Source organism: Phalacrocorax aristotelis, chromosome 11 (genome assembly GCF_949628215.1).
Source record: "Phalacrocorax aristotelis chromosome 11, bGulAri2.1, whole genome shotgun sequence".
Lineage (NCBI taxonomy): Eukaryota > Metazoa > Chordata > Aves > Suliformes > Phalacrocoracidae > Phalacrocorax > Phalacrocorax aristotelis.
The window spans coordinates 2,526,642-2,544,781 of record NC_134286.1 but is presented as its reverse complement, the minus strand read 5'-3'; the positions used below and the strand labels follow the sequence as shown (position 1 = coordinate 2,544,781).

General features: G+C 44.0%; 1 protein-coding gene across 1 annotated transcript; it reads right to left on the bottom strand.

Moving 5' to 3' along the window:
* Positions 1 to 745: 745 nt before the first annotated feature.
* On the bottom strand, positions 746 to 17,904 carry TENT5D (terminal nucleotidyltransferase 5D). Its single transcript, XM_075106609.1, has 3 exons — positions 17,802 to 17,904; positions 10,839 to 10,961; positions 746 to 3,952 (listed from the first exon to the last, which is right to left on the bottom strand). Exon 3 carries the CDS (start codon positions 3,931 to 3,933, stop codon positions 2,758 to 2,760), a length of 1,176 nt encoding a protein of 391 aa, XP_074962710.1. The 5' UTR covers positions 3,934 to 3,952; positions 10,839 to 10,961; positions 17,802 to 17,904; the 3' UTR covers positions 746 to 2,757.
* Positions 17,905 to 18,140: the final 236 nt, after the last annotated feature.

The window sequence follows — 18,140 nt, the reverse complement described above, 5'->3', positions numbered from 1 at the left end:
AAATAAACAGTTCCTGTAGAAGCAGACAGGCTGGTTTATACAAATCCAGAGCTCGTTCACGATTCCTGATCCTGTTCACAACATCTGATTCAAAAATAGAATTATAGTCCTTTATACAGGGTGATACGGGTTTCTACTTGGTGGATAAAACCCAAGTTTTTGAGCTACTTCTCTGGGTAATGGATCACCGCTCTACATGACGTGTTGAGAATGCTCCTTCTTGGCTAACGTGTTTCCTGGTTCTTGAGAAGATCAACCCCTTTCTCCACCCAGCGAGCAAGGAAGCCAGAGGTGGAGGAGTCTTAAGTTGATGTTGCTACATTATATTAAGGTCACAGGTCAATGCGGATGGACTAAGATTTTAAAAAATATTTAAGGAGTTTAGGAGCCCCGTTCCTCCCGAAACTCAAGCCATTTGGGTGCCTAACTCCCACAGATTCATCTGAACGTCCTGGCTGTGCCCAGTCCAGCTTTCGGCTCTTCAGATGACACGAGCTGAGTGGTGAAGCACGAGCGTTAGCAGGGACATAACCTACATAAGGCTCTTACACATTTTCACAGTGCTATTTAATTTGGCAAGTACCAAACTAAATTTACAGGTTCCCTTTGTAATCTCTGCAGCTCAAAAGAAAAAAAAAAATCCACCGTGTTTCACTCCATTTTGCTTCTGACACAGGGAATTCCCTACAAGTGCTTACGTGCAAATACAGTGTTCTCGTATTTGATACCAGAGCAATTCGAATTGCCGATTTTATTTAAATATCGTTTCGCCAATGGAAAGATACTAGTAGAAGAGAAATAAAGTGAGCTTTTAGACACGGAATTGGACATACTTGAACACTCAGCAAAAATAATAGTACTGTATTCATGAAAGAAATCACAAAATGCATCAGCTCCCAAGGAGATTAGGATACCCTTCTTATGTTGCAGAAATGTTGGGTTTTGCACTATATTTTACAGAAAAGAGTTGACTCTAGTGATGACGATCAGCAAAGTTGTCTTTAAACAGCTCTTTGTTCAATTGTACAGGCATATAATGGGAAAGAGGAAAGCTACATTTCACTGGCAATAAGACTTCATAGACCTTAGAAATTTTAGAAATGTTTGATTTAAAATAGTGGTATGTAGCACATTTCGGTGTAAAATAAACCAAACGCTCTTCCCCAAGTAGCAGAAATTTCTAAGACCTGACCACGTGTTGTAAATAGTGCATGCAGTCAGTGTTTTTAAAGATGACGAGGAGGCCCCACAGTGATGTACCAGTAACGAACTCATCGTACGACGCAGTGACGTGTTAAGCATCAGATGTAAGAAACTACTGCTTGCACTTCCAGTTGGCTCTTCCGATTTAACTACCGCACCCGTTCTAAATCTCGTTTTCATTGCTATTCCTTCTTGTACCATACTCGGCATCTAAACCGGGGGAGTTGCGGTGAGAACGCCTTAGCTCCACCTGCCGCAAACCTGCTCGTACTGAAGGAGATGGCGCACGCCTCTCCGACCTGCAGCGCTACGGACGCTTCGCGACCCACGGGTGGAGCACCAAGGGCATAGGTTTCCCTTTCCGTACCTCAGGAGCGCTCCAGCGCGATTGCCAACGGCATGGCGACTGGCACGGAGCAACTGGCACGGCAAGGCACTTGTGTGACATGTCTAAAACTTATCTTTGGTAAACATTCACACACACACAAACCTGTAACTAATGTTTTGCTTCCTGATCGTAAGAGAACTCTTCATTTGCTACTAGTGTACGTGTGCAGGATCTAAACAGGTACAGGACGTTGCTAGTACAAAATGGTTTTTTTCAAATGCCACTGCCAAGGATTTGTTTTAATTCACCTAAAAACAATGCAGTCCTGGGCTTTTTGGTATTTTCCTGACGCCGTTTATTATGCTTTAAGCATCTCTGATCACGAATAAATTAGCAATAGAAAGCAGGCCTTATGTGCTCAATTTTCACCTTCTTTCTTGTTCCATTACCTTGTTTTTCAAGACCAATTTAATGGGAATAGTGGTATCTCTTACAGCTTTCCTTATCTGTGAGGCAGATCCTGGGGTCTAACGCTGCAGCCAAATCTCTCACTCGGATCAGTGGAAATTTTGGATGCACAAAAATGCTGAGTCAGCTTTTGGTAAGGCTGTTTCCTGCTAGCCACTACCGACCAGTGCGCTGGTGAGGAGAGGGACCTCATGTCTCTAACAGGACCTGAAGAGTGATCAGACCAGGGCCTGTAAAGCAGAGCTCAAACCACCAGGAGACAGCCCATCAACATGTGTTTTCAAAAGGTGCTGCAAATAAATGTTGCTGGATCTGCATGGGTATAACTGTCGGATGATCTACGCTGATGTACCCAGAACGCTATCACTTCTAAAATCAGGCTTTTCTACTCAGAGGTATTTTATTGGCTTAACTTTTCATTTACACTATTTAACTTTTGCTTAAGAATTTTTTAGAACCCAGAACTTAGTGCATTTTGTTTTATAAAATTAGAATAATTTATATCCTTCTCTTTTCATTGGAAAAAAAAAAAAAAAGTCTAGCCCAAACACATATAGGGGTCTACATCAGGAATTTCACTTGTTTTACGATCTGCTTAACAGTGATTTAAACGTTGATCAACCAAACAACTTTGGCAACTTGCACAAAAATATGTCCTTAAATCAAAAGTGATGATAAATCTTGCTTTAATGAGGCCTTTATTACGGAGAGAACTGGAAAGAGAGAGGAGTGTAAGTGCTGAGGAGGTTTTTGTGTTCCTACACCATGCCGCTTTGCATTTGTATGTGAAATGGGTATGGCTGGTAGATGATAGGTGGTTGTCCGTGAGCAATGTAGTAATTGCTGAAGTTTCTGTCACTGATATATGGAGCAGGCTGATAATAGCACGTTACGTTGGCTGCGTTTGGGATGATATTTTGTTCTCCGAGTACTTTTAAAGCCAGAATTGTGATCATATTCAGAGTTTGTCTTCGTTCGTGTCCCATGAGACAGACCGTGCTCTCGTTTACTACTCCACGCAGAGTCATCAAGTAGTCGTACTTGCTTTTCTCTTCCCCAATGAAGTGGTTGCGCAGATAAGACTCAATTTTCCTTTGCTGCTCTGCAACATCTGGAAAATCAATGAAGAACCTGGAGCACATGTAACGTTCCAGAGATTTAATTTCGGCCTCATCTGCTGGCTTAAAGTCACGAACCAGGAGATTGCTGTACTTCAGGAGGCCACCTCCTCTGATTTCCTCCGGGTTCCTTGTGGAGATCAGTTTGTATTTTAAGTGGACCATTGCTTCGTTGAAGTCTCCGTACATACTCTCGGCGATGACAGTGGGGTGGGAGTCTTCGGTCAGTTTGCAGTCTGTTGCTCTGTAAGCATTTAGCATGGAGTCCAGTATGATCTGGAAGGAGTCCACGCTAAACTCAAACTGCCGTCGGAGCGAGTTGACAAACTTTAATTCTACATTCTTGCCGCTGTTGTTTGATAGCGAGATGAGACTCCAGCGATCGTGGTCGGTGGATACCTTGACCATCTTCTGCACATAGGCATCTTTCATGGTCTGAGCAGTGATTTTTTCCTTATTAACACATTTTGGCAAGAAGTCCAATAGGCAATTAAGAACTGCTTCCTTAACAACCTGGAACTCCAGCTCACTTGGAAGTTCCACCCCAAAAATGATGTCTAGGTCCTTGTAACTGGTTCCGTTCTGCTTTACTAGGATGTGGCTTGCTGTCGAACCGTTCAGGCGGATATCTCTAACGTTGATTTGCTTTTCAATGAGCTGTTCCTTCACCACGCGAATTATATCCTTCGGCTTTACATCCAGTGTTGGAAAATTTCCTCTCCCATGAATAGGTATTACCTCAGCTAAAACTTGATCCAGGATTTTAACCTGATCCCAGGTGAGACTGCTGAATCTGTGGTCTAAATCCTCAGTCATTGTGATGTTGGTTGGCTAACTAGGGAGAAACAGAAATTAAGAGCAAAAGGTTAGAATTTGCTCAAATACAAGAGAGCCCGACATTTCACTACGCCATAACAAACATATATCTTCCTTCTTTGATGCAGTGACAAAGTGGTTCATTTTAGAGAGACACAATCCCAGTTAATGGGCTGAGTCAACCACTGCACTTGTCACAGGCTTTTAATTGAATTTTAATGTACTCGGGTTTTAATCCTGCTGAGAAACCATTGTGTTATTGTATAATCCATGACTCAAAGTGAATGCAGTAAACCATATAGACTTCATTTAAAACTACTCAAAGGTTAATAACATGAAATACTTGGTGGTTATAATGAAACTCCAAATAAATTTCACTGTGAAGAGCTAAAATGAGCAAAATGAGCAAATGTATTCTTTCTGTCCTGCCTAGAAATCTCCCTCTGTCTTCCGTGATGTGCATACTTACGGCTGCTGGAAGACCAGGAAGGTTTTTTATAAAGCAGGAATGATGCAACGTGCTCGTTGCTTATCTCGCCATATGCCTTGGGTGTACTTTAGTCTATGGATCATCTCTACACATGCACCCTTTAATACCACTTGTTACGGTTTAAGAACTGGATATCCGATAATTGTTAAGCTGTTTCCACTATGTTTCTGAGGCAAAAGCTTTTCCTTCTAAGCCATTAACCATATCCCTGCGTTAACGAAGCAGTGCTGCAAGCTATGGTTTGCAGAACCGCTAAGAAAACCCCTGCCAGTCTGCCCTGCTCTCTAAAACTTCTCAGGAAAGCCTCTAAAGAAGCACCTACAGAATACAAGGGATAAAGCTCACGCTCTGGAATTCCTCCATTTAAAATCATATCTTGTCTTCCTATCATTGTATTTAGCAACCAGATAGACCTTAGCATGGATAATTGATTTACATTTTACAATGAGGGGGAAAAAAATGGTGCAAACCCCACAATATGGTTTTTAAAAATGTTTCTAACTGATCATATGCAAACTTTATTTTAATACAACTTTTGTAAAGGGAATCTGAGTGCTTTATTTTAAAAATTTTATTTATGTGTACTATGAGTATAATTAAACACAATCTTACAATTATTTAATTAGGTGTGATTACAGTAAGCAAATAAGAACTGCATTTAAGGAACTACGAAATAGTTCGACATTAGGTGTCTAAGGTGTAATGAAAGATGCAAATCTTCATCTCGCTGTCCCCTGACATGAGCGTCAGTGTCACAGAACAGCAGTTCAGAAGGCCAAAAAACTTCCAGAATCCGTGGGCATCGTTTCACGCCGTGTCCCCTCTTGCCTCCTTACGCTTCCTCAGTTCTTTTGGGGTAGTTAATGCTCAGACAGTTAATCGGAAAGGTTTATTGCTGAATCCTATTGTGCCATTTTTCAATACTCTTTCATAAATCGCATGAGAGCTCACAGGCAGACATTGTGATTTACTGGCCACTTTCTGCGTAACCCCAGCGCTTGGCTGCTGTGCCTCGGTGCGCTGGGTTTGAAGCTGAGTTTGCTGCTCTGACCTACAGGTGAGGGAAGAGAACATTTATGGACATAGCGGGGCCTTTCTTCATCGCTCAAGAGAGCAAAGATTCTTTAGCCAACACAGTTATTTTGAGTCAGACATGGTCATCCTCAAGCCACGGGAAGCTGCTGTTCAGGCATCTTACAGATGGAGGTACAGACGCTGGAAACAACTTTGATTTCTGAAAGGAACTCCTTTTCTTCTGCACAAACATTATCATTTTGCTTTCTCCTTTAATGTTACATGTCTTAGTTAAGGTTTGTTTTAAGAATATTTCTGCTGGGTTTGTGCAAGCTTAGTTCAGAGAGAATTCAGACACTCTGAAAATAATTTAAAAATAATTGCAATAAAGGATTTGTTACAAAGCAAGGGGGTTTAGATTGTTGCTGTTGAAACACTACCTGAGCACCTAAAAGAAAAATAAAGCCAATCGCTGTATTTCTTAATACTGAGTATAAGCAGGATAGGAATTATACCCTGACACTGAACTTCATAATCTATTTTCCACACAAAAACTATGAAATCCCTGGTAGGCAGACGGCTGTTTCCCAGAAGGCAGCAGCCGGGACCGCTGCCCAGACTAAGCTGTGTCTCCCAGCCGAGCTGGTGCAAAGCTGGAGTTTGGAGGGACCGAAGAAAAGTGACTGGAGATGCGAAACTCAGGTGGTGTTCAGGTGTGATCTGAAACGGCTCAGCGAGCCTCCAGCCCTGAGAAAGGAGTGACTGTCGGGTATCTGCCAACACTGCAAACGCCCTGCTGCGGCGCTGAGAAACGTTTCTGCAGGCAGGTGGCTAAAACATTTTCTTTTTTTCAGCTAAAGTCCAAGAATAAAGTAAAATCCTACTGACTACCAACACTACCAAAAAACCTACGCTGTTGTTTCTTAATCAGTAGTGACTACATAGGTATGTTGTCATATATTTTCCTTCCCTCACCTTCAGATTCCACATTCTGGAATATTTTAGTAATTTCAAGTAATTTGTGAGCTGACAAACGGCTTGGGAATATTACTGAGCTATTTTTCACACACTTGGACTCCAGACTGAGCTCCCAAGTAAGCTAATCAAGAGCATATGTAATTTGAAGCACCTTTCTGGCCTCATCACAAAGAATGGAACTAACCATATGTTTGAAGTTAAACTCATGCTTTAAAAGGTGGCTAAATCAGGACCAAAGTTGGGAGTTTAACTGCCACTGAACTGACGGTGTGAAGGTCTTGGATTCAGTCCTACAGTTGCGGCACCACCACGTCGGTTCTGGCATTGTTTTACATAGTATATCACTCCATATACATAACATGTGAATATACCTATACACCTGTACGCACACATTCCTGCAGGCATTTAGAAGATGGGACATTTGAACTGAAGAGGCGAGAAATTGCCATCCATAGCGCTGCCCACTTTACATGCCTATGACTTTACCATTAGCTATTTATTATTATGACCCCTTTAGCACCACAAACTATTATTATGAAACACTTCTATCCATCCTTCATAGCCCTTATGTACATTTTTATTCGAGTACATTTTATCCCAGTACATTTTTATCATCAAAACCAGCTGTTAGAGAAAGCCGCTGTGGATTTCAGAAGCAGCACAGGGTGGAGTGAGAAGGTTGGGAGGAGAGGTTTTCGTATAACTTTTTCGCTGCCTTGTTTGTCACCTGTGTTATTGATACATCAGATTATGGCAGGCCAGCTCTAACGCTCTACTGGCAAATTTAGAGCTGTCAGAATCGTTGTATAAGCAGCAGGTTTTGTTATGTGGTTTGTCTGATATTGCAAAACTGAGAAAGCTTTTCCAGGTTAATGCTGTGATGTAAAAGAAAGGGCTTAGGGAGGGAATGTTGAAATTCAATCCTTTTTTTTTAGCAGAGGGACCCTCTTCAAACACTATTTGAAAGTCAGAAGATGGAAGTATCCCTAAATAAGCTTAGAAATCCTTCCTTTATTGCTCCATGTTTTTAGTTATTTTAGATTTTATTGCAATATGCTAAGATTTAAAAACGACAGGAAGAGGTAATGTCAGTAAATCTCTCTTTTGTGTCGAAGAGTCATACCTCAAAATGTCATTTCTCTAAAGTGATTCCTGGAGAATCCAGTGATCCTTTGTGAGTTCAGAGCCTCAACATTAATGTCTGAGAAATGTCTTATGATAAATGCTAAGAATTCTGTGCTGAAATAATGCCTTCACCTTTGACAAGTAATGAAAATGTCCTAGGACAAACAGGAATTAAGTTGTCAAGAGTATAATTAATTTACAGATAGACCTAAATAAACTTTTTTTTACTATTATTTACTACTTCACTTCCAGTTTGCAACACAGTACATGACCCTGCACTTTCCTAGAAGGACTTTCTCTTGTTCTTTTCCTTAATCTTGTCTGGCAACAAGAACAATTTCCAGGCAATTTTATAGCCACTAGGAGCCTTATTTCTTAAAGCAGTGGCAAATTTATTTACCAAGGTGCTCAGGCTAACGTCAGGAGCTATTATGAATGCAAGTAAGCCTCAGTTACAATAAATCAGCAGCAGTATTGAAGCTATAATTAGTCAAAGCACTGTGTAAAACAAGCGAGATCAAGGGCTGAAGGGAAGGCAACTCGCTGCACGTGACCACGGCAGCCAGACAAAGCTGAACGCAAGCGAGTGCTGGGGTTGGGTTGGATAATGGGAAAAGAGGCTGGAAAATCACTTCATTCTTGGGAAACTGGTGATGTTTGCAATGGAGGATGGTCCCTGGAGGCAGCTACATCTCACTGCCCCTTTGCCAGCAGCGGCATTGTGCCATTTAGGGTAACCGTATACGTGACAGGGACGTTGAGAGCTCTTCCTCGCCGGCACCCACAGTCCCACCTTCCCCAAGTCTGCCCTGCTGCACCTGACAAAGAGTTCAGTCCCTGTAACTTCTTCCACATGAATACTTAAAAGCATTTCATGTGCTTCACATTCCGTGTTTTCCTACCTTAAAGTCCTTCCATGGGCAAATGGAAGTCTGCATAAATGCTAGCACCATCACAGTGAAAGGAACAAATAGCCTTTGAAATTGTGTATTGAAAAGAGGGGGTTTTTTCCTCACTTCATCAGCCTTTGTAATTTATTGAGACTCTCTCCTACTGATTTCTCTTAGGTTTTTGTTTATGGGATTTAAAATGTTCCTATAAACTGCAATGGACCCTGAATCCTGCCTGATTTAAGATCTCTGCCAGATAAAGTGCTGAGGAAAAGTCGTTTTCAGGGTGTTTTCTTTTACATACACTGGCCAGAGAGGCACAGAATAAGACAGATCACACCTAGTCAAGTTTTGTGATATATTATCCCTATTATAAGGCTAGAAAAATATTTCCCCGGTTCAAGTTCGAGCTTGTCCTTGAGTGGTCACCTTCAGCTGATGAAGTGGTTGCAATGTGGGAAAAAGTTTAGTTACTGCGGGATCGTTGAACAGTTTTGCTGATTTTTATTGCTTATTTTTATATTGAAATTAAAGGCTCTCATTTTCTTCAGCAGGGTTTGGGCAAAACAGCTATGAGTTTGGTTTTATAATGATGGTAAAAGATTCAGTTTACCACCTCTTAGCGCTCTGGTGCACACCAGCTTTATCAACAAAAATAAAAGCCGATCTGGCTTCACATCTGAATAAAGAGAACGTGCCACGCCAACGATAGTTTTCATGTTCCATACAAGTTCCATAGAAACAGACACTTACAGTCTAGAGGACAGTCTCATCAAATTTAGCTCATATTTTACCAATAAACTGTTTAGGATTCTCTTTTTACACACCTTATAGTGTTGCTTCAGTGTATTTTCAAAGGGTTTGCAACGTTCTCAAGCAGAACACATCTGAAATAGCTCCACCCTCTTCCCTTTGCTTTCATTTGCTCCCCTGTCTGTCTGTTTTACAACAATCATACAACTACGTTAATGCTCCAAGTGTCTTTACTTTGTTTGCGCTTGAAACCGGTTGCGAAGGGATCTTTTACAGCAAAATGTCTTGTCCGCGGCCGTAGTGGCCGTGCTCTTGGGGGTTACCCCAGAGACGCGCAGAGTACCTACTGCAATTCTCCCCTTAGATCTCTGGATTGCTTTTGCTGCACACACATTATATGCATTACTAATGATTCCCATGGTATCTTGCTAAAGCTTTATTTTAATTCCAAGATACGTTTCTCTGTTAAGCTGGACATTTTAAAGTATTTTGCATGCTCACTGACTTAAGGACTGCAGCTGGCGTTAGCTATGAAGGCAAGAATGTCAAATGTGGAAGGAGTCCCAGTCATAATTTAAATGCATATGAGACAAGTAGAAGCAGTAAAGCATCTGGGGCATCTTAAATGGGGACATATTTAAACTGGTTTGACAGTGTTTTTCATGAGTTTTCTCTTCCATTAATGTTAATGCACGCAGTGAAGATGCTGTTTATTTATCTTGTTATCATGACAGAACGCATGAGTTGCCGTAAGTTTTCAGTACAGTTACCATCTAGTTACCCTGAAATAACAAACAATAACTCAAGGCCATATGCTCTTCTCCCGTGAGATAAGGTTGCACGGTGCGCAAAACACACTTAAGCAGAAAGCAAGTTTGCTTGGACTGTGCCACAGAATGTCACTGTCAAGGGCAGAACGAGGAAGCAGGAAAGAAGGGATTTATCAACAAAAATGTGTCCTACCTTTTCTCCAACCCAACCCAGGGAACAGGGAAAAGCAACAGAGTCATGTCCCGGCCTGCACCACCCCTTCTCCCCAACGAAAACGATCTGCAGGGTGGTACAACCCGAGGGCAGACGTACTCTCCTATAGCGCAAAGCGGGGACAAGGACCCAAGTAGCCTCCACCGCCACTGGAACATTACTAGATACTGGCTCGGTGAGCTGGGAGTCTCAGGAGGGACAAAGTAACCACGGAGTTTAATCTGGGCAACCAGTACGAATACATAATCCATGTTATGTCATCCTGGAGATTTGGGGTTTTTTGGATGTCAGATTTTTCCATCATGACTCACAGTGCACTCGTTCTTAGCTGCACGTGGATCCCCTCACAGGGCAGCATTTTCAAGGCCAGATATATTATACCTTTGTATCAGTTCCCACAACGCACAAGGCTCCTTCTTACATGGCCTCCCGGTTCAAACAAACCCAGCCCTTGTAAACAGCATGGCATGAGGCACAGTCAGTCTTCTCATTTGCTCTACAATACTTCAATAACTTCAATAAAAAATAGGTGTGATATGCAATATTTGGGGCTGTGGTCATCACTGAGGAGTTACTGCTTTAGGTAAAGATTATTTGCACTGCCAAATGGATACTATGGACTAACTCCTGAATAACATTTTCAGAGAGAATGCATAATCCCACAGACTTACCGTGGCAGGACGATTGGCAAGCATGTATTTCAGCGGAGTTAATAGGATGACTCACTGGATCCTCTGGTAAAAATATGAACTGTCATCTTGTCACTGACAAAACCACGAACCTCCCAGGGAAAGCTGCAGGAAAAAAAATGCCAACAAACAATAACATTCATTTTCAGATAAATGTTAACTCCCAGTCACCTGCTGTACATAATGAATCATGCATTACAACTTGGCAGTCCTGCAGTCATAACAATAGCCTTCTGAGTTGGAAATGATAAGGTTCAAGCAGTGGAAAGGCATAAAAGTGCTTATAAAGGCTCAGGGTTCCAGGTCGTACTTAATCCTCTGCAAGGACGTTAACAAATTTGCTATTTTCTCTATGGGATTTTGAATAAGAATTTAGTATTATTAATAGGCATGCAAATTAGCAGGGATGTAGCGGGATCATACCAAAAAAGTAGAGCTAATAATAACTCAGCAAAATTAGATATTATGAATTGTGTAGTGGTTTCCTATTCTTTTTAAAAACGTGTGCAGATGACAGGAAGGTCTTGTTTCCTGGCAGACTAGGTTGTTGGTTCATTTACAGTAAGCTCAGGATTCAGCCTGTTACTGGAATTTCCATGCTCTGCACGGCCCATTGACTGGCTATGCAGGAATTACAACCGTTTTTGTAAATATTTGGATGCTATCACAAAAGCACTTTTTAATACTTCTCATGTCAAAGACGTGCTGACACCTAGGTAGTCTTTTTTAGGCTTTCCTTCAAAGACCTCCACTCCAGCATCTCATCCTATGAAGTCCATAACACCTACATAAGGTCCTTAGTCTATCCGGAGTAGGACCCTGCCCACTGTACAATTCCACAGATGCATGAATTTGCTCCGTGTTGCTGAGCTGGCCTCCACAATCTCATCTTTTAAGCTGAAAGTAGATACGCTTCTGAATAAAGATTGCAGGTATGACCTGAGTGTAAATACATGTGCAACGTGCAGGAAAAGCTGAAACATTAGCCCAAGGAGGTATGGACTGTAGTATTCATTCTATTAAGAATGGGTTATTTCTCCATGCTTCAGCAGTCAGATTTTTGTCACTGAATCTGCTGTTTTCACTGCTGCCAGAAGCCCAGTACTTGGTTTCCTCACTCTGTGCCCTGCTGTGCCAGGACCCGTCTGCAGCTTTCACTTGCTTCCCAACTCATGATGGGCTACTAACGGAATGAATGCATGTTCCCCAGCTTGCTGCCCAAATCCGGGCAGTGACGGGTCATGTTTGCAGCTGGGAATAAACGGTTAAGTCTGGTAAGGGCTGAGCTCTGGTTAGTCTGGTTATGTGACATGGGAAAGAGGTTCTGGACTGCTTAGATAAAAGAGTCTCAGCACGTGGAGTCTGGCCTCCTGGAGGAAAAGTCAGACAAATATATAATCAGTTACTTACAAAAAAAACCCCCATCATTTAGTCTTTTTAACAATGAACTATTGTTATTTCTCTCTGTGCGAGGGTGGAAGGTTTAATGGATATATGATATCCATTAATGGATATATCATTATGATAGAATAGATTAACACCAGAGTAGAATTAATGGCTTCCCCTTAGGAGAAGGAGAGAGAGACCTTTATATTTTTTTCTAGAAGAACACCCATTATTACATATGTTCATAAAAGCAGCAGCTGAGATTGATGAAGTGCTTTGGCTGTTGGGACATTATTCTCAATGGCTGCCTTTTATTGGCTCCGTCATTACAGGAAAAAGTGCATCATTTCATTATTCTGTACTTGCGGTTTCCAGGATTTTTCAAACTGAAGAAAAAACAAAAATAAAAATGACTATGTCAACAATTACCTTGTATCTCAAAGATAATATTTTCCTATTCCTGAATTCAGAATGTGAATTGTGATGATATGCACCAACAAACTCATTTCAAAGCCTTTTTACCCTTGTGTCTCTGTGTGTAACAAGCAAAAGACTATACTGAGAACCAGCAGGGTCCAGGAGATAACGCATGACTCTGCGCCTTGGGCTTCCCCCTCCGACACACCGTGCCATGGATACTGCTTGAGAGCATGTTCGCAGTCAGTCACTGCTTCTGGGTGCCCCCAGTCCCAGGTCCCACCGTGAGGCACATTGACCCTCAAACCTGTTGGGTGCCTGCATCTCCCACGGGCTTCAGGGAGCACGGAGGTTGCTCGGACACCTCATCGTTTCAAGGTGATTCCCCCGAGGCTGGCACGAACGAGCGCCAAGGATCCTCTCCCCTCTCCCAAGATGCTCGCCTCCCCCTTTCTGCCTGCCAGCTTCCAAGAGCAGCGCATGACTGCTCTGCTTAGCTCCTCAGACTAATACCAAAACCTATTTACTCACTCGAGATACCAGTGACTCAATCTGAAGCTCACTGATCAAAAACTCTCATTATTATGACTAAACTGCAGCAAAAGCAGGCAAGGTAAAGAATGAAACAATCCTCCTTTTCCATCTATTAACCATCTTCATAATTATCTCTCCTCTTCAAATGCCAGAGGAAGAGGGATGAGCTATGCAGCGTGCCATTACAGTCCTAATTCCCGGCTGTTTCCAGGGGATAGAGGGCGTTACAAAGTCAAGGCTCTCCTCAGAAACTCTCCAGAGGCTTCCTCCCCTCATCTGCAGCAAGGGAGACCTGGCGAGTTACAAAAGTGGCGGCACGTGCCCAAGACCCTGTCTCGTGGGATGGCCTTGGTCATGAAAGCATTAGGGGATACCGCCCGGTTTGCGGTCATCTCTGTTTTGAGAGGCTTCCAACGCAACACGCGCAGTACATTGAATGGCTTGCTTTTTTTTTTTTTGACTGATCATACCAAAAAATGCTGTGCTTTGCTGGAAGCTGCATTTAATTCATTCAATCAATGCAATGCTTTTCTTTTTTTTCTCCCTTCTGAATCAGTACCAAGCCGTTGAAGTGTCGAGGGTGGATGGTGATAGTACATACAGTAGCACAATGGATCTGGAGAGTTTCCCTTGGGGTGAGGCAGAAAGCTGAAGACAAATGCACTCATGTTCCGTAAAGCTCCACATCCCTGCTCTGCTCTGCATATTTCATAAAAGTATTTCCTATTAAGCAATTATCCTCTTTCACTCCAGAAGTATTTTAATTTTATGGCAGAAGACAGGAACTCTGGGCACAGGCTCCAGGTTGATTTGTTAAGCAGTCTAGGATCCCTCCGAATAGAGGCTCTTCGTGCCTGCTATGGCAAGTGGCGAGTTTAAACAAAAAAAACTTCTGTATCCTGGCGCAGGCTTGGCTGGCAGCTTCCACAGGAACGTGGCTCACAGAGCTGATAAGAAGGCAAGCTGGGCTCCTGTTCAAAGATCACTATGCCTTCCGCTGTTTGTTTATATTATTATTTGTGTTTATAATGTGAACATGTAATTCATATTTTTATGAATTAATTTCCATACTCATATTAGAAAGTTATTCTCTGACCACACAATACAGTAGTGGGATTTCCTTTTAATGCTGTTTCCCCAACTTCATGAGTTACCTTCTAAAAGTGGGGGAATATACATGAGTTATTTACTAACTTCAAAGTACTTGCTGTACAAGAGTTTATGCTTCATTCTGCATCAATAAGAGCTAGGATTCCCCTAGAAAATAGCTTTTTGGTAACTGAAATGTTTTCTAGAGTTCTGTGATAAAGCAAAAAAACTGCCTAACTCCACTCAAACTACATCAGGGAAAAGGATTCTGGCTGCAGCACGGGGACCAGGGTACTGCTACCCTTTCGTGGTGAAGGCAGTATGAGATGTCTCTGTTGACATTATTACTAAAATGCGGAGAGCAGATAAAGCAATGATAAACCAAAGGAAAAGGCTAAGGCCCTGCAGCAAAGCAGCGTGTATTCGTGACTTTTCCATCACTATCAATAATGCATAACGACCATCATGCGGATGACGACACCAATTTTTGAGAAAGACTGAGTCAAGCTTTCTATGACCAAATGTGAAAAAACATTCACCATGACATTGGTTGTCAAGAAGACAGGACCTGCTAGGTAAGCAAAGATCCAGCAGGAAGGGTAATGGAGAAGAAAATCAGCTGATGTTGACATAAATTGACATCTGCTGTACCAGTTTGTAGAGTTTTATGGAGGACAACCACTCTTTTGTTAATATGGACTGAAAGAGATAGGTTTTAGGGCCACAAAAATATCTTGGCCAGAAAAAAAACCAAAATGATGGTTTATCTGTGAGCAATTCTGCAACATGGAGGAACCATGTTCAAGATTATGCTCAAATTTTACAGCTACCTATGTTCTCCCTTTATGTACTGCACTCTAATTCTGCACAGCAGCAGACAATAGGTACGCTGCTGATTCCCTGTGGTCTCTTATATTCTGTACTGATGCTCTGAATATGTATTTTTGCATGAAGATTGTGGTGGCAAAGGGGAAATCCAGACTGTAACTTTCAAAAGACTTACTTTTTTTTTTTTTTTAAATGCTTGAATCCCAATGGCATAAAGCCAGTTCTCACACTAGAAATTACTCTGGTGTAAACGAGATCAGAGCTGGCCCAGTATGTGCATGGCTGGGCATCTGACTTCAGTAAGATACATTCTGAGCTCACTTCCACTCTGTATGGACCATCCGTCACTCCATGTCACCTATAGTTTGGTGGTGAAATTTGACTTGCAGTTTGCTTACAAATCTTCTAACTACTCATTGAGCTTCATCCATTAAAATCAGTGGGAGTTAAACATAGACGTGTAAGACATATACATGACATGTAAGACATATACATGACATGTAAGACATATACATAACATGTAAGACACATATATGTCTTAAATCCATATGACAAATTCTATCCCCATATGCAGATGACTATCAAGTTACCGGGAGCTCAATAAACACAGTCAATAACCTCAGGGTCACCCACCAAGGGCTGCTCAGCACAGATGCAAGAGGCAATGTGGAGCACAAGGTACCAACATTTTCACCCCTTGCCATGGCCAAGCGCTGATGGCACAGACCAAACCTGCCCAGGAGGTGAGGAGCCCTGATTCACACCCAGGAGTCCCAGAGCTACAGCTGAGGATGGTCTCGGATCCTCGGAGCCCAGAACTAGGAAGGCCACGAAAACAATCTGGATTAGGAGCATTTTAAAAGCACGAGTAGGATTCCATTCCTTCACGCAGTGTTAATTAATTAATGGATTTCCACTGCCAGCCTAAATGCTGCTTAATTTACTCTCCAAAATAACTCAATGTCAATGTGATTTCAATGTGATCATTCAAGGAACTTGGTCTACTTATCTCTCCCTGATTTATAGTGGAATCGTAAATTATTGGACTCCACAGCATCAGCAATTGCTTCTGAGCTTGAGCAGGAGCTGTTTATAGGCTCTCCAGGGCAGGAGTTTAAGTTCAGGCCTTTTCTCGCAAGGGTCGACGTGAGACGTCTCTCTGGCAGCCGAATCATTACAGAGCACACAGTCCCTACTACAGTGCTGTAAGTCTGATGCCTAATGAGGCAACAAAACTAAATTTACTGTAAAGTTATGCCTCTAATGCATAGCTGAGCAGGAACGGTGCACAAGCAGCACTACCACGAGGTCAAAGGTCTGCAGCAACTGCAAATTAAAGGAACTATCAGTGTTCTCTTTAAACTAAGCAGTGGGAATGCAAGAGGGCTAAGATACAGAGGAGGAGAAGGTACAGTCCAGACTCTGCTGTTCTCCCCTCCACGCATCAAGCCCTTATTCCTTACTCCCGGGTGCTGCAGCCACAGCACACGGGAGGCTGAAGGGACAGGGAGATCGTTTCTACATTTCTGAATGGGACATACACAAGCCACAACTGACTCTACAGTTTAAGCAGAACACAAGAGCATGAAGGGTGGGACAGTCCCTGCTCTCGATTCACTTTCAGTTATGACTCATTTTTCAGCCTTTCACAGTGATCCACATAATTATTCATACCTACCTTGTTGCTTTTTATGGGAGCCATGAACAAACCATTATTGTTAGTGCAGCACACGGAAGACAGTGTGTGTGCCTGTGTAGTCAACCACGCTCTTTTTGATGGAATAATAAATACGGTTAAAGATTTGCAGTGGCTTAACAGATGTATCAGAGAGACATGCTTGTGAATGGGGGGAAGGCAGTGAGCATAGGAGAGGGATTTCCTGCCTGGGGAGACACAGGAGACTGGCCCGGAGTTGCTGGGCACCAGTTTTGCTTTGCACGCAGGCATACTTATTAGAAGAGCACCTCCAGACAGTTTCAGGCAGAGAATCCCAGCTTGCCGCCTGACCGTCACCTCCGGGCTCTGACCTCCCTGGGGAGCACGGACAGCTCTTTCTGAAGAGCTAGAAAAGGCCAGAGCTACTAGGGCTACGTCGTGCCATCTAGATGAGACGACAGAGCTTCCAGCGCCTAATCGGGCAGCACGCCGTGAGTACCACACTTCTACTACTCCTACTATCAATTTGGTGGGGCAGGGCTTGCCCAAAATTCGGGAAGTTTGCAGGATTCATGCTCGTATCGAGAAAGAGCTTGCATGCGATGAGAACCTTCCCTCCCCCCCCCCCCCCAGTCAGTGCCAATTTGCCAAACTGCTCTTTTTATAAGTTGATAAAGTTTTATAGGGAAATCGGCTTTCGAGGAGAGGCGAAAGGCCAAGCCCGAGGCGAGCATTCCAGGTTTTGCGAAGTTTTAGTAGCTGAGACCAACCGCTCCCAACGGAGCCGGCACGCACCGACCTGTGAAACGCCCCGCTCCGTTCCGGCCCGCGGCACCCTTCAAGCCCGGCGCCGCCGGGGGCCGGGGCGCTCCGGGGGAGCCCCGGTAGCGCTGCCCGCCCAGCCGCGGGAGCGCCGCCCGCCGCCCCGCTCCCCTCCGCGCCCCCGGTCCCGGGAAGCACCGAGGGGCTCGCCAGCCGGACCCGCGGCCCTCGGGGCGGCGGGGGAAGGGGGTGGGGACAGACGCGGGGCTTACCGTGCACGGCGAGCCCTCTCCGCCGCCGCAGGGCCCCGGCGCTGCTCCCGCGCGGGAGAGGCGCCGCCGAGCCGGGGCCGCCGCTGCTGTCCGCGGCCGCCCTGGTGCTGAAGCGGGCCCGCCCCTCCCTCCCGCCCCCGCCGGTCACGGTAGCGGAAACCGGTGGCCATGGCAACGCGCGTCAGACAGCCCGAGGTGGGGCCGCCGCCGCCGCCGGCCGGGCTCCCGCCAACCGCCCGCGCTGCCGCCCGCCGCCTCACGGGGGAGGCCGAGCGCCGCCGCGGGGAGGCCGGGCCGCCTGCGCCCCCGGCCCTGAGGGCGGCTGTGGCGGCGATGGGG

Coding starts and splice junctions, on each gene's coding strand:
- TENT5D (XM_075106609.1), bottom strand. CDS start 3,933: ATGACTGAGGATTTAGACCACAGATTCAGCAGTCTCACCTGGGATCAG.